The sequence below is a fragment of the Poromitra crassiceps genome (assembly GCF_964638095.1).
Source record: "Poromitra crassiceps genome assembly, chromosome: 3".
Classification (NCBI taxonomy): Eukaryota; Metazoa; Chordata; class Actinopteri; order Beryciformes; family Melamphaidae; genus Poromitra; species Poromitra crassiceps.
This window is the reverse complement of record NC_139625.1, coordinates 33,011,775-33,034,603: the sequence shown is the minus strand read 5'-3', so window position 1 is coordinate 33,034,603 and position 22,829 is coordinate 33,011,775. Positions and strand designations below refer to the sequence as shown.

Here is a 22,829-nt window from a genome sequence, read left to right as displayed (position 1 = left end):
GCTTTTATGTAGATCTTTTATTAATTGTCCTTGACCTTCCTTTTTATGTTTCTGCTTTTATCTTCCATCCTTTGTTTATATTATCATCTTTTGCTTTGCTGATGATTGGATATTTTCACATGTTTTGTAGACGAGTTACAGGATAATTTATTGCTGAACATAAACACCTAAGGGAATTAAATCAAGGTTCTTACATGTTTTCAATTAAAAAATGCCATACTTTTTCCAGACCTTGATTTGTTTTGAAGATTCTGTCTGCTGTTCAATATGATTTAGGCAGATGGACATCTTGCCCCTGCTAACTAGGTCATATTGCTCTATAGCTGAAGATTGTTCTTCACAGCCACAAATATCAGAATATGTGAGATGATTCGCAGGGTTCTTAAATGGCTTCCATTTTAAAACTCCATATTTTTCCAGGCAGACCCCATGTTCTTGATTGGTTGTGATTTTGGTGTGCATTTGATAGAATGCATGTTGACAACAGCTGGGTAATAAGGGCATCCCTCTATCTGAACATTATTCTTCACATCAACAAAAACTGTGGACTCAAAGTGGCTCTACAACAACATAAAAGCTATAATTATGTGTATTGGAGCTGAACCACAATATTTGACATACTTTTCCAAAACATTTCTTTTAATTTCCAAACTATTCAAGACCTGGAAATGATCCAATCAATGTTTTAATACTTTTCCAGACCTGTGTATGAGCCCTGTTAAATGAATAAGAAAGAAATTGAGGTGAAAGTGAGACATGAAGTCACATTAGTTTGTGTCCGTGTGTGTGTGTGTCCGTGTGTCCGTGTGTGTGTGTGTCCGTGTGTCCGTGTGTGTGTGTGTGTGTGTGTGTGTGTGTGTGTGTGTGTGTGTGTGTGTGTGTGTGTGTGTGCGTGCGTGCGTGCGTTCAGTCACTCACCCTCACTCTCTCCATCTGGGTCCTGAAGGGACAGAGCAGCTCGAACATGATGAGACCCAGAGAGTAGATGTCCACTTTGTGAGAGTAGGAGTTTCCAGAGAGCTGCCGGGACAAAACACAGTCACACATTACATCCATCTTCTACTGTAACGTAGGAGACACACTTTACTGCCACACATGATGGTCAGAATACAATCATGCATCTCAGTGATGATAGCAGACTAGATCAAATTAAAATAAGGCTGGCATGTTTATGTGATTATTTCCCAACCTGCCTGTTATTTGCTTCAGGTGATGTTCTGAGATTCACACAGAATATAGCACGGGATTCATATTTTGACAACTACTTTGACAACTATTAATTTTAATGTATTTTATAAATGTGTACGACTTCATATTTTATACAACTGAACTTTCCAGTATGGCCAGTACGGAAGATTAGCAGCCCTTGTGTGATATACTTCTAAAGAAATTAAGATTCCTACACACATATAAATACAGTATGATTCTCCCCCCCACCCTCCATACACACATTATTTAAAGACAGGCTCCATCACAGGATTGTCTCTGAGAAATAAAATGCCAAGGAACACACTTTCCTGATGTAAAATGTCTCCTGTAATATTGGTGGAGCCCAAATGAACGTTGGGTCGCAGTAGGGTCAATGTGCTCAGTCTTCTATATGAATTAGGGCTGTAACTAACGATTATTTCCATTGACGATTATTCTGTTGATTATTTTCTCGATTAATCGATTAGTTGGTCAGAAAATGGTGAACAATGTTGATCAGTGTTTCCCAAAGCCCAAGCTGACATCCTCAAATGTCTTGTTTTGTCCACAACCCAAAGATATTCAGTTTACAGTCATAAAGGAGTAAAGAAACCAGAAAATATTCACATTTAAGAAGCTGGAACCAGAGATGTGTTTTCTTTTCTTTTTTTCTTGACTTGACTTTACTAATTTGTCAAACCAATTAATCAATTATCAATATACTGTAGTTGGCGATTAATTTAATAGTTGACAAGGAATGGATTAATCGTTGCAGCCCTAATATGAATATGTAAGCATGTGTGCATTCTCACCTGCTCTGGGCTCATGTAGAGCTTGGTGCCGACCTGGCCAGTGTGCCGGGTCAGGGCCGGGGCGGGCGTCAGGGTGCTGGCCTCCTCCTCATCCTCCTCCTGGTCCATGGCCGTCACCAGGCCGAAGTCCCCCACCTTCACCACATCGTCCAGGGTGAAGAAGATGTTGGAGGGCTGGAGGAAAGAGACCACAGGTTAGCTAACATCTACCACAGATTAAATGCACCAGGGCACATTACATGACTAACGCATGACCCTGTTGACATGATCAGAATTAAAACAAACTAGAACAACCGCACCGCGGATATATGCCTCCGCCAACAAGTGAGCAGTCAACATCCATGTCTGTCCAGACTTTGACGATTGAACCAAATGTGACGAAATTCCGTCAAGGCATTCCTGAGATATCACATTAACGAGGTAGGAAATGGCGTTCATGAGGTCACAGTGACCTTGACCTTTGACCACCAAAATGTAATCAGTTCATCCATCACATTTCACACACAGGTCTTCCTTCCATCATGGCCACCTAATCATCCCTTGTTACTTAATTTGCACATTCAGTCGTTAACCCTCCACCATGATAGCTGATGTGTGGTGAGCGTTCTGGCACAAACTGGCTGCCGTGCATCACCCAGGTGGGTGCTACAAATCGGTGTTGGATGGTGGATGAGTTGAGTCCCCTGCCCTTTAAGTATCTAAAAGGCGCTATATAAATCCAATCAATTAGTATTATTTTTACTTTTTTACTTTCAATAACACCTCCAGGAACGTAATCAGGTGATACAAAACATGTATGCTGGCAGGTGTTTTGCTGTGTCACTGACCCCACCCACCCCTGTCAACACATCATGATAATCATTCCGTAACAGTCAATCATGTTAAAACAGTACAATAAATGTATACTCAATATTTACAAACAATATCCTAAATATCAAATGGCCCAAAAGTCCAAAAATATAATACATAAATTCAACTCTCCATAAAGCAGTAAGGTCTGCGCGTGTGTGTGTGCATGGGTTTGTGAGTGCATGCGTGTTCACCTTGAGGTCTCTGTGCATGAGTCCCTTGCTGTGCAGGAAGTCGACGGCTTGAGCGATCTGGAAGAAGATGTCCAGACACTGACTGTGCTCCCTCTGCTCCGGCCAGCAGCGCTGCCCCATCCAGTCCTTCAAGTTCTCCTTCCGGCACAGCTGCATCTGGATGTACAGGTACACCTGCAGACACAGAGAGGAGGGAGTCAATCCACCACGCTACTGTTCATCTCTGTTATCACAACTCATAAAAGATGGATTAGCAAGTTTCACTACTCAATACTTCAGAAATACAGCTGGATTGGTTTTTGCTTATTGCAAATGACTTTGGAAAGTCTGTTTTTAAGTAAGAGCTATATACTGTAAAGTTTATTATACATGTTGGCAATATGTAAGCAAAGCTGTTAAAATACCTAAAAACAAAAGTATTTTACTTTGTCTGCTCTGTAGAAGTACTGTAGGTGTCACTGTTTACCCCAAATTGTAGATGGATCATTGTGAATCCACACCAGCATGAATCTTAAAGCTGCATTCAGCGATGTTTTTGTGTTAAAATATGTGTTAAATGGCTCTATATTCTGACAGCAATCACTGAAATAGAATGTTTGGTCAGTAACTTGGAACCCCCAACCCCCCACTGTCCTCTATCTCTCTCCTGTAGTCCTGCACGCAGGGCGGACGTATCTCCACAATCGTATTCGGGATGATACCGGATTTGTGATGAAAAAATACATAAAGTCCTTTAGAGGCATCATGATCTGACCTTCCGTTTCCCAGAAAATGTCAACAATTCTCTGATTGGATCAAAATTGCCGTCGACCTCCCACTATCCAATCAGAGAAATGTTGACATTTTCGGAGAAATGGAAGGTCAGATCGATCACGATGTCTTTAATTAACTATATGTATCTTTTCACCCCGAATCCAACGTCGCCATCCATGAGTCTCTACGAGTTACGGTTGCAGAGATACGTCCACCCTGCCTGCAAGACTACAGGAGAGAGATAGAGGAGTTACTGACCAAACACTCTATTTCAGTGATTGCTGTCAGAATATAGAGCCATTTAACACTTATTTTAACACAAACACATCGCTGAATGTACCTTTAACCCTTTGAATAACAGTTTGAAGGGGGGGGGTATTATGTTGTATTATGTATGCAGTATTATGTTGGATCACTGGCAAGGCCTTGGAACACAAATGCCCCCTCTCCCGTGCATGTTAAATGATAATATTGCTAAAGATATACAAACTTACAAAGTGCTTCAGTCAATAAAGTAAGAAGTATATCCAGTAAAAATAATCAATAAAACTGAGTACAAGCAAGCCAGTTATTATCACAAAATCAACCCCAACAAGGTGACTCAAGACCCTGACACCATTCATTGCACAGCTACTTACCAAAGGCATTCATCATTTGACACAAAATATTGATTTGAAATTATTTGATCACAACTTAAAGTAACGGGCCAATCAGACTTGAGTACGAAACAAAGCTGTGTAATAACTCATAATAATGTTGAAATTGAATGACTTGACTGACCTTGGGAGAAAGCTGGGGTCGCTGGGTTGGAGGGGTGCTGGGCAGAGCCAGGGCGAGGGAGGTCGGCCGGGGGGGAGAGGAGGAGGGTGGGATGGCTTCCTGCCCCCGAGTGTGTGAGGAGGAGGTCGTGGCCTTCTCCAGCGTCAGTGTGCCGGGGGTGACTGCGCTGGAGACCGAGTCCGTGTCGGCATCCGCGTCGCGGTCGCAGCCCGAGTCCTCGAACACGATGTCGAAGGAGGATGAGGTGCAGTCACTGGGGCCGCGCGGGGAAGGCTCGAACAGCTCGAAAGAGTGGGGGGTGTCGGAGGCCTCGGGGTCAGCCTGGCTGTCTCTCTCCGACATCAGGCTGTCGTGGCCCAGCAGCGGGTGGAAGGACAGGCTCCCGTCGCCGGTGTTGAAGCCTGCGGCCTGGCTGGCACTGGTGGAGAGCAGGGCCCGCTCGTCCACAGAAGCATCCAAGCCTCCGGGTCCAGACCCGGGAGACACCGAGCTGGACACCGGCACTTTGACTGACAGCACCTCCATGGGGTCAGGGAAGCTCAGCGGCCAGTCAGTGGTGCTGAAAGAGAGACAAGAGTGTTGTTGATGCCAATCCACCCAGCACAACCGTAAAACACCCATTAAATAATTGTACTATAATTAACTACAACTATACAATATTATTAACAATCTCCTTCTCTTCTTATTCGCTGTAGGCTCCTTTCGGGGTGGGGTTGCTAGCCCACGCCCGCCATTAACCCTAACATGCATGTCTTCAATGGCAGGAGGAAACCATTAACCCTAACATACATGTCTTCAATGGCAGGAGGAAACCATTACCCTAACATACATGTCTTTTGATGGTGGGAGGAAACCATTAACCCTAACATACATGTCTTTTGATGGCAGGAGGAAACCATTAACCCTAACATACATGTCTTTTGATGGTGGGAGGAAACCATTAACCCTAACATACATGTCTTTTGATGGTGGGAGGAAACCATTAACTCTAACATACATGTATTTTGATGGTGGGAGGAAACCATTAACCCTAACATACATGTCTTTTGATGGTGGGAGGAAACCATTAACCCTAACATACATGTATTTTGATGGTGGGAGGAAACCATTAACCCTAACATACATGTCTTTTGATGGTGGGAGGAAACCATTAACCCTAACATACATGTCTTTTGATGGTGGGAGGAAACCATTAACCCTAATATACATGTCTTTTGATGGTGGGAGGAAACCATTAACCCTAATATACATGTCTTTTGATGGTGGCAGGAGACCATTAACCCTAATATACATGTCTTTTGATGGTGGCAGGAGACCATTAACCCTAATATACATGTCTTTTGATGGTGGCAGGAGACCATTAACCCTAATATACAGTACATGTCTTTATTTCTCCAAACATGCTTGATGTGAACACTCCCCAAAACAATTTGGCAACAATCTTCTTCACGCTGAAGAGAGCTGTGATCAAAAGTCTGTAGTCAAATAAATGTCACAAACTGGAGTGTGCAGCCATTTTTCCTGAGTGGATAGGATACATTTGTCTGCATGAGTGTCTCCAGTGGACGACGGACCCACTGACCCGGACAGCATTAGTGCCATGCTCTACACACTGAACTACACAGGATAAGAGGTTTTAGAGCAGTGGCTTACCTGGTGTCGTTAAGCCACCTCTGGTCCATCTCCTCCTGCCAGCCCTCGGGGGGGCTCTCCTGCCAGGCGTTGAAGTAGCGGATGATGCCCGGATGCTCCAGCTTGGCCAGCGCCTTCACCTCCCGCATCACCTTCTCACGGGCCAGCTCCCTGACCACGAGCAAGAAGGAAGCACAGCTTTATGGTTCCATTCACATTCACTTCAATGAGTTCTAAATTGGCAGGATTTTCTCAGCAATTAACTCATTGAGTGCCAGCCACTTTTGGAGAACGGACGCTCCCAGTGCCAGAGTTTCAGAGCGTTTTCAGTGATTTCTCGAGGCCCACAGAATATTGTGTGATATTACTATGTAAACAACGAACACGCACAAAGAACGATGAGACTCTCTTCTATCATCTGCAAAAAAAAGTTTATTGATACCATTTTCCGTTCTTTAGTTATGAGCCGGAGAAGATAGGTTGTTTTGAGCAAAAAGACACGTTTCAATTTAGAATCTGAGATATTCAGCCTTTTGTGAAAGGAAGCATTTCAAGCACATCATTGACTCTGAAGCTAATATTTTCTGATGTAATGACACCTCAAAAATAATTTCCTTCAATAAAAGAGTGAAAACAAAGGAATTTTGTTTGGCCAAATAATATTTTTTAGCTGCAACCAGCAGCGCTGGCCCCTGCGTGCGCAGACCCTACACCTTCTTGCTGGTCTTGATTTACTGCTGGTGGGCATCAGATAGCCTATTCTAGCTTGTTTGCCTGTCTCTGTGCATCGAGCCTGCTGCTGCCTGGGTCTGTGTTTACTGTCAATGGTTGTATGCTGTAGTGCCCTGCGTGCCCCACCCCCCTCCTCCTCCTCCTCCGTGGGAGTGTCTCTGGGGCTCTGCTGCGAGTGCGTTTGCTCTGCGTTTGCTCTGCACTGAAAAGTGCGCTGCACCCCGCTTTTTCACAGCCTGTCGCCGGCTCCCAGCTGAGAATAATGTAACTTTTCAGAAAGACGCTGGTGTCGGCAACTAAATCATATGGAGGGGCTATCGCAGCGGACACGGTGGGGCTCAATTGTGGCAGCAGATGACTGCTGTTCACAGGCACAGCTAACGTTATGCTTCATGCATATCGATGCGATTTCCGTTTCCCCATTACTTCTTCTCTCTTTTTTCCTCGCCTTTCTCTAATCTGGAGAGCACTGTCGCCACCTAATGGGTCCCTAAAATAGCTTTTACACATTCAACAGCCACCATACTTTCACAGGAGATGGATCTGGCTTTGATGCACGTCCCACCGTCAAAAAAACGCAATTGACGAACATACTCGTCCTTGGCACTCTACGTTACTAAACCAATTGACGAACATACTCGTCCTTGGCACTCAATGAGTTAAGTCTTTTCCAAATATTTTTCTGGATTTGACTCCAATTAAATTCTATTGATCTCTGCATTTGTGTGCATTTATGTGTGTGTATGTGTGTGTGTGTGTGTGTGTGTGTGTGTGTGTGTGTGTGTGTGTGTGTGTGTGTGTGTGTGTGTGTGTGTGTGTGTGTATGTATGTATGTATGTGTATATATATATATATATATATATATATATATAACTTGTTTTTTCCCTTGTTCCTCATCACACCCCGATTCATTATTGATTGGTTATGATTTTTCAAGTTCACTATGGAAAATGATTTCATACGTGTTTGAATATCAAAACACAAAACGTTTGAATTTCTGAAAAAGTCCCACTGCCCTAATTGACTGCAATGAGGGTGAAATGAAGCCCGCCTTGACAGATCAACAAGGGCTCAACACCAGTTTACACATAAATACTGGGGGATGACAATCAATAATGATGGTGGGAATGAATGACTACTTAGCTATCAACTGGGTGATGTACTGGTAAATAATGGGGCTGAACTGAAAGGAGATGCAGCATTGTCAGAGCTGAACACAACATTTTCATGGCCCATCAATATAAATGAAAATTAATAATGCGTATTAAACTTTTAGGGGAAAATAATTTAGTCATCACAAGTCACCAGGGCTGCAAATGAGCAGTCAATTACCTCTCTTTACTTGGTCAGTCAGCTGCTTAAATAACTTGGATTAATCGTCAGACTACTTGTAAAAATGTCAATAAAATCCCCATCCCAAGCGGTCACATTACAGAAAACGGCAACACAGGAAGAGTTCATAGCCTCTAGGAAGGAAGTCTGTATGACTGGTGGGAGGCCGTACCTGTTGGGAAGGCGAATTCTCTTGATGGCGTAGTGGCAGTCGTCCACTTTGTTGCGGGCTTCAAACACAACGCCGAACCCCCCACGGCCCAGACACTGCACCGGCTCAAAGTCAGTCAGGTACCTGCGAGAGACACTTTTATAGTTATCAAATCATCCAAACAAAATCCACAGTCAGCTCTGCTGTCAGTGAGGAGAGGGGAGCTCACAGCTCAGTGTGTCATCACATACCGCCATTATTTCTCAGTCTAGGAATTAGGGATGTTCATTTTGAACAATTTCCATCATCGAAAATCGGGAAAATGAACGATCAATTATCGATTATCGATAGCGTAATAATAATAATAATAATAATAATATATATATTTTTTTTTACTCTGGTCTGGTAATAACGTTGCGCGTTCTCGGCCAGCTATAATGGCGATGCCGCTGTGTAGTAAGAATATCAGACACTAGCGCTGTGGCCAGGTAAACAAACATGTTACATGTCAGGTTACATGATGTAAGGCAATCGGCGTCTTCCAGCTTAGCTGACACACAAGAGTCAAATCAACAGGCCTGAGCCTCACTGAGGTCCGCAGACCGCTGGGTGCGTTTGTTTGTGTCCCCGGCGCATGCTGGTGTGAATTCCCCATGTTTAAAACAGTTTTGTTGGCACAAAGGCCCGTGCCCAGCCAGAAAACTAGAGACTATATGAAGCTCCACCTCACGTTAGTCGGCTGTGCAATGGAGTGGGGCAAGGAGGAACGAATTCCACCCAAACCTAGTCCGCAAAAAAAAAAAAAAAAAAAAAAAAAAAAAAAAAAAATAATAATAATAATAATAATAATAATAATAATAATAATAATAAATCAAAATTCCACATGATCGATTCAATTCCTTAACGATCAATTATCGATTTTCGATAATTGATGAAGATCCCTACTAGGAATCCTCATAAATCAGTGTGAAAAAAGGGTCACGGAGGCTTACTCAATGGTAATACAGCAAGTCATTACCAGGATGGGAATTAGAGCTGAAAAATTTATTTGAAAAATCATAATATGAAGTTCTGCAATTTCCACATCCCAGAGGCTGCAATTAATTTCTTGAGAGAGGCATCCAAAATGTAGCCTGGTAAACCAGCCGGTCACGTGAACTCACATTTCATTTCGTTCTACCAGGCCAGGTGTGGTAGTTCACCTGACCAGCTGGTTTACCAGGTTATCCAAAATGGACTTCTAAATAAGGTGTTTTAGAGCTGCAGGTAATCTTCAGTGCATGAATCAAGTGCAATATCGGTGAAAAGCTTTCATCACACTCAAACTGATTAGATCGTGCACACTGACTTTCCCCCCTCACAAAATCACTATTCTTTAACCATAAAAAAATATGACAAGAAAATATATTATTTAGATTTACTGAATTTAAAACTCAATTGCAACATTCAGTCAAATAATCACATTTAGATTTTTTTTTATATATATATAATATCAAATATTATAATATATATAATATATTTTAGCCCTAATGGTAATTATTACCAGTAAATAAAAAATACCAGTAATTTTTTTTTAATTTGGCTGCTAACAGGCAGGTAACAAAAAAAAATCATTAGGAGGTTCTTCTTTATTTTTTTATTCTATAAATCATGTTTTCAAAATGGTAGGTGAGTTTTACAAAGCACCAGTCACTGTGTTGCTCTTATCGGTTCTCCTGAAGTGAAGATGAGAGATACCATCAAACTCCATTCTATTCTATCTAGATCTATTTGCAGGGTTGCACACCCTATCCAAGCATCCCTGCTCCCGGCCGCTCCCCAGGGAAGTGAGGGTTCATGGGGTTTGTTTTAAGGAGATGTGTGGGCACATCTGATTCCTGATCTCTATTTCCCTGCTAATGATCCTGACTCATCCTGCCTCAGCTGCTCCAACAGCCACCGCTTTGATTTAGGGACAATTCTCCAACCCAGCAATCACAGGGATTCTTTCTGTGGCACTGAGTTTAAAAAGGAAAGGGGGGAGGGTGTGTGTCTGTGGGGTGTATTTGTCATTTTAGGGTGGATCCAAAGCAGAGATGACATTGACATGGGGGGGGGGGGGGGGGACTCCAGCAGTATAATCAGACCCTTGGTTGCATTTGGGTGGGATGCAGCACATTATGCCACTCATGAATGTAAACATGTGAACTGTATCGATCGGGCTTGGAGGTCCATGACGGCACATAATTAAAGCTGCCGATTATATAAACGAGAGTTGTCAAAGATAAAAATATAAATGAAAACATTTGAGGAATGTGCTGACAGTGATGTAAGTGATACCCCCACCCTGTGGCAGATGCTGCTGGGCAGGGCGACGCAAAGCAGGGTGGGGCCAGCACTGCGGGGGCAAGGTCATTTTCATTTGACGGCAAACAGCTGACTTGATCCAATCATACAATACTACCACTCGTCTCTCCCATCTCTACCTTGTCCTATCGAGGCAGCCTGGAAGACCAGCGGTCACCATGGTAACAGTGCCGATTCTGTAGCTACACCTTAAAAGAGTGAGACTCGCATGCATATGTGACTTTCATGTGTAAGGATAACACCGAGCACCGGGGGAAGTGTTAGGTGTAGTCCTCTGAAGTTACACAGAGACATTTACACAGAAACACATTGGAACTTTGTAACTGACAGTAGTTTCACAGTTATGTTATTATGATGTACCTGGACACATATTCGCTGGAGCGGGTCTCCACGGCAACCGGCTCTTTGCATTCCACAACCTCCAGGTGGAACTTGCTGTCGGTCTGACACTGCGTCTCCGACTCCTTCCGTTGCTTTGAGAGACGGGCCGGAGAAGAGCAGAGAAACTATAAGAAACTCTTGATCAACTCATCATCAATAGTGCTGTTTTTTATGAACAATTTGCTTAAATGCTGTGACATGCTGGCAAATTATTGAGATAAACATAGCTGGACAGCTCAGTCAGCCCCAGAAACCTATGAGACAGCCAGAACAGAAAATGTATCGACAAGACCATAATTTCCTATGTGAATAGCAACGTCACTTGCAGTTACAGCCCATTTAGCTAGGTCTAGTTTACAGTTCTCTAATCATTTTGCAATGCATGCAGTTAGAGTTTTAACATTTTAACATTTACTTGTTTTTTTGTTGTTTTTAGACTACAGATTTCAGTGTCAAACCTAGCTTGAAATTAACTGTCCCGGCTAACAAAGATACCCTGAATAAAAAGGCCTGGATGTGACAGTAAAGTTTGTAAGGCAACATGTTTTTGAGGGATTATGTCTTGGCAGAGACTTATATTTTCTCCTGTGGCTGTCAGGTGATCGACAGGAAGCAGAACGTAACATAATGCAGCGTCGCTGATAATGACCAAATTAAATTAAGCCTTCATGTTTACTGTGATGGATTATCTGGCTAGCACAATGTTCAAGTTTGTGGAAGTTGTTTTTCATACTGGACAAGAATGAATGGCAGGAGTTGGCTGCTTCTGAAGGGAGGAAAGAAAATGAGCCCTGGTGTCTCCAAATGTAATTTTCAAATGTTGGCAAATCAATTGCCCCATGTGTCACAGGGGAGTGAGGATGTAGTGCACAAGGTTGTTTGCCCCATGTGTCACAGGGGAGTGAGGGTGTAGTGCACAAAGTTGTTTAAACTGCCCCATGTGTCACAGGGGAGTGAGGGTGTAGTGCACAAGGTCGTTTGCCCCATGTGTCACAGGGGAGTGAGGGTGTAGTGCACAAGGTCGTTTAAATTGCCCCATGTGTCACAGGGGAGTGTGGGTGTAGTGCACAAAGTTGTTTAAACTGCCCCATGTGTCACAGGGGAGTGAGGGTGTAGTGCACAAGGTTGTTTAAACTGCCCCATGTGTCACAGGGGAGTGAGGGTGTAGTGCACAAGGTCATTGAAACTGCCCCATGTGTCACAGGTGAGTGAGGGTGTAGTGCACAAGGTCATTGAAACTGCCCCATGTGTCACAGGGGAGTGAGGGTGTAGTGCACAAGGTTGTTTAAATTGCCCCATGTGTCACAGGGGAGTGAGGGTGTAGTGCACAAGGTCGTTTGCCCCATGTGTCACAGGGGAGTGAGGGTGTAGTGCACAAGGTCATTTAAATTGCCCCATGTGTCACAGGGGAGTGAGGGTGTAGTGCACAAGGTTGTTTAAATTGCCCCATGTGTCACAGGGGAGTGAGGGTGTAGTGCACAAGGTCATTTAAACTGCCCCATGTGTCACAGGGGAGTGAGGGTGTAGTGCACAAGGTCATTTAAACTGCCCCATGTGTCACAGGGGAGTGAGGATGTAGTGCACAAGGTCGTTTGCCCCATGTGTCACAGGGGAGTGAGGGTGTAGTGCACAAGGTCATTTAAATTGCCCCATGTGTCACAGGGGAGTGAGGGTGTAGTGCACAAGGTCGTTTAAATTGCCCCATGTGTCACAGGGGAGTGAGGGTGTAGTGCACAAGGTCGTTTAAATTGCCCCATGTGTCACATGGGAGTGAGGGTGTAGTGCACAAGGTCATTTAAATTGCCCCATGTGTCACAGGGGAGTGAGGGTGTAGTGCACAAGGTCGTTTAAATTGTCCCATGTGTCACAGGGGAGTGAGGATGTAGTGCACAAGGTTGTTTAAATTGCCCCATGTGTCACAGGGGAGTGAGGGTGTAGTGCACAAGGTCGTTTGCCCCATGTGTCACAGGGGAGTGAGGGTGTAGTGCACAAGGTCGTTTAAATTGCCCCATGTGTCACAGGGGAGTGTGGGTGTAGTGCACAAGGTCGTTTAAATTGTCACATGTGTCACAGGTGAGTGAGGGTGTAGTGCACAAGGTTGTTTAAATTGCCCCATGTGTCACAGGGGAGTGAGGGTGTAGTGCACAAGGTCGTTCAAATTGTCCCATGTGTCACAGGGGAGTGAGGGTGTAGTGCACAAGGTTGTTTAAATTGCCCCATGTGTCACAGGGGAGTGAGGGTGTAGTGCACAAGGCTGTTTAAACTGCCCCATGTGTCACAGGTGAGTGAGGGTGTAGTGCACAAGGTTGTTTAAATTGTCCCATGTGTCACAGGGAAGTGTGGGTGTAGTGCACAAGGTTGTTTAAATTGTCCCATGTGTCACAGGGAAGTGTGGGTGTAGTGCACAAGGTTGTTTAAATTGTCCCATGTGTCACAGGTGAGTGAGGGTGTAGTGCACAAGGTTGTTTAAATGGTCCCATGTGTCACAGGGGAGTGAGGGTGTAGTGCACAAGGTCGTTTAAATTGTCCCATGTGCTCATGGTCGTTGCTTTGGCATGGATACACTGATGTTACCAGGAAACTTTACCATTACTAAAGTCACTTGATTTGAACTGCACTAGCTTATCCCATCCTTATTTTTGTTTTTATGTCCACTCTGTCTATTTTTATGTGACGTCTCCAAATTGCACTGACACCTCTTGGATTTTATTGTTCTTATTGATTTTGCTTTGTAATACTTTTTTCTGAATCATTTTATTTCTTTATGATATTTTCATTGTATCTCTTTTTTATGTAAAGCTACTTGAATTGCCTCTGTGTATGAAATGTGCTATACAAATAAACTGGCTTGCCTAGTGACCCACTTTCTTGTGTGTTGCTGTTGTCCCTGTATGTCTACAACACAATGCAAGAATACACTTTGTTGTGATACTGTATAATGGCCAATTTGAGGTAGTTGATTTGTAGTGGAAAGCGTATCGACGCTAGTACGTGACTGGCTGCTCATGGGCGATGTTGCCGAAAAACAAACAAGGAAACGATGCGACAGAGGTTGACTGTCGTTTTGGTTGTAGAAAACAATTTCAAGCAACTGGTCTGTCAAGCTACATGCGGTGTGTGGACTCACGCTCACAGCATACCAAAAACAACCTGCAGCACAATCCAGTAGGATGGCATTCACGCTACAGCAAGAGGTCTTACCCGCACGTAGGCCACAGGTGCAGGGGGGTGGAAGAATTTGCGGACTATGTAGGTGGTGGCAGCGATGCAGAAGACGATGGTGCCGAGGATCTCCTTCCACCAAGGCAGCAACAGAACCGGGTCCTTTCTCCTGCGACTCTCTCCTCCGGCTCCGTTCCCCTTTATCAGGCTTACGGCAGTATGGCGCTTATCCCGGTATCGCTTGCCATAGGGGAAGTAGTAGCCGTTGTCTGGAGAGAGAGAGTTGAAAGGCAAGAGAGAGAGAGGTGGTTTTGATCTCTCTTTTGATCTTTATTCTAACCAGGTGGCGTTGTAGGCGCTCATCCTTTGGCTACCAGCACAAGGGATAATTACATCAGATAAACAGAATAACACATTCAATGATAAGTTATTAAGTGGCAGTATAATGCTATTACTTATCATCTAATACAGTTTTACAACCACTGTAACTAAAATGGGTGCCCACAGAGGGACAAACAAACTAAAACCAAAATAAAGCCCTAGCAGCAACGCTATAGAAGCACTGCATCACTGTATCTTTCGTAGCCCAAGTCCAAGACTAGTCCTTACCATAGGGATACTGAAGGATAGACAGGGCTCCATTACTGTATTCATCATGGGAGAACTTGTCATTGTTCAGACACTTGTCAAATTCATCAGAGCCGACCAAGACTGGTGTCCGAGAAGGGGAATCTGTGTCAAGAACAACAAGATCAATTTACACCCTTAAGCATTGTGATGAGAAGTGTCTCTAGATAGTAAATACAATTGTTCTGTATTGGGGGAAGGGGGGGAGGCTGATACTTGAATTTAAGTTTCTTTAAAAATGTAGTGAGAAGCCAGTTTCTTTTGGAGAAAAATATTTCTACAGCCAGTTGGAGGGTGCAGCATGATGTGAAGTGGGAGAGGGTCTGCTCCAGTGAGGAGCAAGAAGAAAGATAATTATCATATACATGCAGTCTGTCTGTCATACTTCAGTTTTCTTTGGGTGTTGTTGCTGCCAATATGATTGCAAATTTGATTGTTTGGATTAATGAAGGGATCCTAGCAACTTAAATTGTATTTTGTCTTTGTATTTCTGTTTATTCTTAGTAATTTCTTATTACTATTAACATTTTTGTGTCCCTTTATTTCTTCTTTTCTTTTGTGTGTGTGGATGTACTGTGGTGTCATCTTGTTCGGATTAGGGTTAGTGTGTTATGTGTGGTCTTTCGTGCCTGTAACAAAAAAAATCAACACTGTCAAATAGAGGGCGGTGATCTTAACACATTCACTGCCAGCCTTTTTTTTTTACTGTAGGTAGGTTCTGCCAGAGGGTTTTTTTGAGGATTCTGGCTCATTTTACAAGAGCCGAGGATTATTTTCTGCTTGGACTTTGTGAACACAAAGTTCACAAAAGTACTAATAGAATGTGTGCTTTCTCTGTCTAAAAGAGTTAGTTTGTAGAGTTAGTAGTTATGTAGATATTAGCCGTTGAGTACAGCATGGTTTCAGCGTCTGAGAGTGAAAGCTGAGATAATCGCAGTTTTGTGAAATTCAATCAAACAGGCAGAACAGTCACTTTAACCATTTATTTTTGGCATCAGTGAGAGATCAGACATCTAAACAATATAGTTCTGAACGCCCTCTCCTTCAAACTCCTCCCTCCGTGGGCGTGTCTGGTGGCTTTCAGCAGCGTTCGTCACAAGCGAGTGTTCTGCTGCTGCGAGTTTGAGCAGCCTTCCTCCCTGGCAGCGAGTGTGGATAGGGCTCACTTGTTTCTTGGGTTTGAGAGCTTTGATGAAGCTTTGTGCGATTCTAGGCTTTATGCTGCGTGTTTCAAAGTGTGTTTTCCACCCAGTCTATTTTTGGAATCCCCCACCGCCAGCTCCCAGCGCGATAATGGGCGAAAGTGAAAGCGTTTTCGCCAATCCATTTTACAGTAGAGAATGGTTTCCTCGCGCGTTACCCTACAGTTTTGGCTCTGCTTTTCCTAGTGTGGAGAGCCCTGTTCGCCACTTAGTGGGTCCGTGGAATGGGTTGTACACGTTTGCTGAGCGTTGATCCACGTCCCACCGTCAAAAAAAAATAAAATAAATTTAAGCCGAGATAACTCGTCATTGGCAGTGAACCGTTGGATTCTGTAAGCCGAGATATCTCGTCAATGGCAGTGAACGTGTTAATCAAACTAGGGAACGACGTCTTTGGAAAATTAATTCTAACTGAGAAGGGTCTAGACATTCATGATTCAAAAGCATTTAATCACAATCACGTTTTAATCCACTGGTTTACAGTGAAACAAGATCAAACTTAGATCAAACAAGATCAAAGTTTGATCAAAGAAGCAGTTTCCTGGGTATAAGAGGTTAGCGCATGATTAAAACAACAGTGATGAGGCAACTCCTTGGCAACCGTTCCCCTCAAAAGTAGTCTGTGTGTAAGACTGCCTTAGGCACTCAATTGCTTTGAACCAGAAACAGTGCCCAAGTGGCTAAGTAGGTGTAGACTTACGGATTAGGGGCTTCCATTTAATGGTGGGCAGTGGAATAACATCCTTCTCAGATCCGATGGCTTTGGAGGGGAACTTCTCAGCGTTCCTGACTGACGACTGGAGGTAGAGCTGACCCTGGAACATCCCTGAAAACCAGAGGAACAAGGACTTATGCCCAATTCACACCGGACTAGCATTATGTGGGGGGGGTCATTTAACGAATGAAGTCCCCCGCAACCTCGATGTATCGTGAAACACATTCACAAGGGATAATGAAGAAAATTTTACAATTCGTCACTGTCTGGTACAGGAAAGGAAAAATGCACGTTTGTAATGACTGGGATTTATTTTTTTATCTGGGGACCTCTGTCTTGTAAAAAATACAGTAGGTAAGTCATGCTGGTAGAAAAATAAGTAAAATCATCGACTACGCAATTATTACAAATCACTTTACACCATTCTTTCACTTTTTCTGTACCAATGTGTCACATATCCGGGATTTCAATCAATAATCATCCAGTCAGAAGCCCTCTTCTGCACTAAGTGCATGAAGGTAACTTACCCAGGTAAACACTGGACTGGGTGCCTCCTCTGGAGTAACTTACCCAGGTAAACACTGGTCTGGGTGCCTCCTCGGGAGTACCTTACCCAGGTAAACACTGGACTGGGTGGCTCCTCGGGAGTAACATACCCAGGTAAACACTGGACTGGGTGGCTCCTTTGGAGTAACTTACCCAGGTAAACACTGGACTGAGTGCCTCCTCGCGAGTAACTTACCCAGGTAAACACTGGACTGGGTGCCTCCTCGGGGGTAACTTACCCAGGTAAACACTGGACTGGGTGGCTCCTCGGGAGTAACATACCCAGGTAAACACTGGACTGGGTGCCTCCTCGGGGGTAACTTACCCAGGTAAACACCGGACTGGGTGGCTCCTCGGGGGTAACTTACCCAGGTAAACACCGGACTGGGTGCATCCTCGGGAGTAACTTACCCAGGTAAACACCGGACTGGGTGCATCCTCGGGAGTAACTTACCCAGGTAAACACCGGACTGGGTGCATCCTCGGGAGTAACTTACCCAGGTAAACACTGGACTGGGTGGCTCCTCGGGCCTTCTCCATGATGTCCTCGTCCTCCTCCTCCTCAGTGTCTGACTGGCTGCTGTAGGGCGTGTCGTCAAACAGGCTGATGGGCGTGACTTTCCCCCCTCCCACCAGCCAGGCCGAGGCGATGGGGGTGCAGAACTACACAGACACACAGGTGCTCCCAGGTTAGTTTAGATACCGATGATCTTAAAGATTAACCATCTCATAACAATGGGAAAAAATTGACAAGCTAAGAGACATGTGAAGGGAAGTAGATAAATAATAACGATAACTTCATACTTTATTGATCCCTGCCGTCCTTTCACTCACAGTTATCATGTGGGCTCGATAGGCAAATGTGCCGAGGTTTTTGATGATGCATAAAAAGACTCACTAGACACTCACTATGAGACCACTACTGTACACATGGGACATTCTCTGTTCCTAAAGCTGTGTTCACACCGAGATATTTATTTTTCTCTCTGTCACTCGATTCAACCCTTTGGAATCGCTCTGTCGCAGTGTTTAAATCGCTCGTCAACAGGCACAATAATTGACGGACATCTGGGGGCTATAATGTTACGCAATGTAATGATGTTTGTCCACTACGAGCCACCGTAGTTGTTTACAAGCTAAGCCTATCAGCGTGCTCCTAACGCGAGCTCTATACCGGTAGTACAGACTTCACTTCATGTCAGCTGTCAGCCTGTCAATCAGCTGTCAATGCGGTTTGTTGCCACACAATAAACCAGTGGTTTGTTCCAAGCCAGTGTGATCCTTGACTCACTCTCACACGGCAGCCAATCAGCGTTGAACAGCGAGCGACTGATGCCAGCGAAATTTTGCTCGAGTTGGGATATTTCATCTTGGGCGACGAGCGAATTTTCGCCCTATCGCTCTGTCGCTGTCGCTCGGACGCCTAGCGATTTTTCTCCCGGGGAAATATACGCTCAATCGCTCGTTTGCATTGACTTTGTATGTAAACTCGATGCCAGCGAAAGATTTTAATAGGTCAGTGTGAACGCAACTTTACTCACTATGAGACAACTACTATACACATGGGACATTGCCTCTTCCTAATGTTTCACTTGGTTTACTTGAGTTTAGTCTTAGTTTGTTTGCAGAATAACAACACATAGAAGGGAAGTGATACAAATAAAAATAAACATGTGACAAAAGCAAACACACAAACGTGCAAATTACTAATTTGAGAAAGTGAGAGGGGCGTTTACTGTAATCTGACTGTTTTCTCTTAACAAACCGCACTGGAATTTGCCTGAAAGAGGACACAGAATTGCATTTTCTTGGATCATCAATTTGGTGCTGCCTGAGTTCAAATGGCATTGCTTTCACCTGCCCAAATGACCAAAACTAAAGGAGTAAATTAAAAGCTCAAGTGTTTGAACCACTGCAAACATGCTTGGTGTGAACACGCCTCAGGTGACTGGTTGAGCCTCTCACCTGGTGTTCCCAGACCAGCTGTCCACCAGGCTTGGTGCTGAAGGCCATGACCTTCCAGTCAGGAACAGACACCTTGATGAGCAGGTCCAGGTTGTGCTGGTTCTCTGGGTGCTCCCTCTCTTTGGGCTCCTCGGTGATGACCCGCTGGCTCTCCCGCCGCTCCTCCCTCCAGGCGTCGCCACTCGCCATTTCCCCCTCAAGGAAGTTCAACCCTGACCCCGATTCAGGAACGAACTTCAGCTCAAAGTTTCCCACACTGAAGTTCCACCTGGGGTTAAGAAGTTAAGTCACTGTTGAGACAACTACTCCAACTGTAATATGCAAGTTAGTTATGTATTTTGTGTGATTACCCTTTATCTAATGTTACAATCCAGAGCTCATTTCACCATCTATATTTGGGTATATTCACATATTAAGTTAATTAAGGTGTGATGGACTGACTAAAGGTCCATCAGGCCCAGGTGAGGTGAGACGAACTGACTAAACTCACTTCTCCAGGCTGAGGCGGGGTGTGACGAACTGACTAAACTCACTTCTCCAGGCCCAGACACAGACAGGGTGTGGCGGACTGACTAAACTCACCTCTCCAGGCCAAGGCGGAGTGTGACGGACTGACTAAACTCACTTCTCCAGGCCCAGGCGGGGTGTGAGGGACTGACTAAACTCACTTCTCCAGGCCCAGGCGGGGTGTGAGGGACTGACTAAACTCACTTCTCCAGGCCCAGGCGGGGTGTGAGGGACTGACTAAACTCACTTCTCCAGGCCCATGCGGGGTGTGATTGTACTGACTAAAACTCACTTCTCCAGGCCCAGGCGGGGTGTGACGGCTCGGACTGTCTTCTGGGTTCTCTGCAGCAGCAACACGTCCTCGGCTTCCAGCTCTTCGTCCCCCCAGCGGCTGCAGCCCACCGCAGAGCAGATGTACCGCAGCTGAGACAGAGAGAGAGGCTTAGTGTTAATGTGGTTAGTAAAACAGGAACTAGCTCAATGAGGAAATTGGTCAGGAAATAATCTTACAAATCAGAAAATGGACTTGTTATACTTTCACAAAATATTAATGAAGGGCTGTGTTTTTGATTTTGAATCAAATGTGATCCATAATGACAGGTAGGTAGCCAATATCCTTGTATGTGCACATACTTGGCCAGTATTCTTATGTACTGAAGATAGCTGATTAAGCCTCCCGTGCAAGAAAGGTAAAATGAGACGCATTAAAATTGTCACTTGTCCTCAAATTGCCTTTGGTTTCTCTTGGTATAAAGCTGTGATGCTTTTGGGTTGGTAAATATGAGCGAGCTGTCTGGATATTGAAGTTAAACATTTTCTTACTGTAATTTCTGGCCACAAGTGTGCAAAGTTGCCTGGTTCAACAGTACATTGATTTTGTAGCACAACAAAACCTTTTTATAGCGACAATGCTTTAAGTAAACATTTATTATAAATAATCATTGTAGTTTTGAATTTAAATGCTGTGACTGACCTTGCCGCTGTAGGCCCCCAGGCCATAGGTGGTGAGCGATTTGCCCCCGACCAGGACGGTGTCCTCTCCGATGCGGAAGGAGGACTCCAGCAGGGACTCCACACTGAAAGGCACTGCCTCCATGCTCTCCCTGTCCCGGTTCCACTGGAACAAGGCTCCGTCCAGAGACGGGATGAACATCTTATTGCCAAACACCTGCAGGGACACAACAAGGTTGGGAAGAAAGTCATGTTTTTATTCTCTCTGTGTTTAAAACCAGATGTCCATTGTTGTTTAGCCTGTAAAAAAAACACTTTGTGACTAATCGGTTTGTTAACGTTGCTTTGTACACACGTTTAACTTGAAACCACTTGGCACAGCAGGGATTTGACCAGAAGCACAAGGAGAGAAAAAAATAGAAGGGGGGGAAGAAGACAGAAGACAAGCAGGGATATGGTAATTTTTCTTTGGAAAGGAATGGAAAAAATGGGTCAAAGAAATAATGAAATCCTGGGAAGAAATTTAAATAAAATAGCCTTGGAAAGAAATCACTTTCCTGGAGAGGAAAAACGTGGGATTATAATCATCATCAACAAGATTTCATTTGTCTACTATGTCTTCCATTGTCCCGGGGCATTTTTGTATTTTAATGTGAAACATATTGACCTTACCTGTGTAGGAAACGTGCTATATAAATAAAACTGACTTGACCGCACTAGATGTTACTGTATGTTGACATTTATGGCACATAGCCGACGCTCTTATCCAGAGCTTACAAACCATAAGTTAACAGGTAGAGGGTTCAGTGTAGGGATGTCAACGGTTAACCGTTAATCGATTAACCGTCGCTAACGTCGTTGTTCGGTTATTGCTGTCGGTCTATCAGTTAATATAATTTTTTTTTTTTTTTTTTTTTTTTTTTTTGTCTATTTACTCAATGAGCTCATGCCCAAACAAGGCGTGTCTATTTAGATGCTGAAATGTTAATGCTTTTTGTGTTAGAATTATGCCTTTCTTTTTTGTTGGCTTTGCTGAAATTTATAAGTTTATTGCCACATTTTGATCAGGTAATCATTCCTAAATCATTCTGGCTCTTATATGGATGACAAGGAAATATATTTTTGAGAGCTTTATTTCCTGTTTATGTAAACATTACAACTTGTAACTTGAGTAAATAGACATTTTTTTTTTTTTTTTTTTTATATTAAATTTTTTTGAATTAACCGATAGGTTCATCGATTATTAGCGTCGGTTAATCGAAAGTGAAATTAACCGAAAATTGACATCCCTAGTTCAGTGCCTTGCACAAGGGCACCTCAACAGGACAGACTGGCTGTTACACGAACCTGGGAGCTTTTTACCATCACAGTCATATACTGTATGACATCATACACACACATAGGGAGGAAACCGGTGCACCCGGTAGAAAGCAAACGCAAACACGGGGAGAACATGCAAACTCCACACAGGGTGGAAAGAGATTCAAACCCACAACCTTCTTGCTGTGAGGCGACAGTGCTAACCACTGAGCCACTGAGCCACTGTGTATGTGTGTGTGTGTGTGTGTGTGTGTGTGTGTGTGTGTGTGTGTGTGTGTGTGTGCATCATGTACTCTGCAAGTTGTCAGTATAATAGGCTGCGTCTCAAACAGAAGGCAGTTGGCTGCTGCCTTGCTGTCTAGTGAGGGAACATCCTTGTGAAGCAGTGTTTTTGTTTATGAAGTTATCTCTAAGTCTGGATTGAGGCACCTCAGAAGGCAGCACTTTTTGAAAATATTGTATTGTCTTGATGCCTCAGTAGGCAGCAGTTTAGCTGCTTGAGACACAGATATGTCTCCGCAACGTCCGCATCAACGTGACGAGACAAATCCCTGCACTCTGTACTTGACAAATGAATCAACTGTGATGGTCATTACTTCAGTATGATGCAATGCCTTTTAGTGCTCCGTCAACTTCCCTGGAGTAACTTCTACAGTTCAAAGAGTCCTGTTCAGCCCAGACACT

At 44.0% G+C, this 22,829-nt stretch overlaps 1 protein-coding gene across 2 annotated transcripts in view; it reads right to left on the bottom strand.

The window, feature by feature from the left end:
- The window catches only part of eif2ak3 (eukaryotic translation initiation factor 2-alpha kinase 3), a 64,361-nt gene that overhangs the window by 6,000 nt on the left and 35,532 nt on the right, over positions 1-22,829 (bottom strand). For both annotated transcript variants that reach the window (XR_014552564.1, XM_083633782.1), the window contains exons 3-16: positions 20,848-21,042; positions 20,167-20,297; positions 19,368-19,635; positions 17,900-18,065; positions 16,842-16,967; positions 14,922-15,044; positions 14,352-14,581; positions 11,130-11,242; positions 8,445-8,567; positions 6,230-6,379; positions 4,577-5,135; positions 3,044-3,217; positions 2,001-2,174; positions 919-1,020 (exon numbers count right to left, since the gene is read on the bottom strand). Coding sequence is in view for 1 of the 2 variants with exons in the window: in XM_083633782.1 (XP_083489908.1) it covers positions 919-1,020; positions 2,001-2,174; positions 3,044-3,217; positions 4,577-5,135; positions 6,230-6,379; positions 8,445-8,567; positions 11,130-11,242; positions 14,352-14,581; positions 14,922-15,044; positions 16,842-16,967; positions 17,900-18,065; positions 19,368-19,635; positions 20,167-20,297; positions 20,848-21,042 (2,634 nt within the window). In the remaining variant the exon portion in view is untranslated. The remainder of the gene's footprint in view (positions 1-918; positions 1,021-2,000; positions 2,175-3,043; positions 3,218-4,576; positions 5,136-6,229; positions 6,380-8,444; positions 8,568-11,129; positions 11,243-14,351; positions 14,582-14,921; positions 15,045-16,841; positions 16,968-17,899; positions 18,066-19,367; positions 19,636-20,166; positions 20,298-20,847; positions 21,043-22,829) is intronic.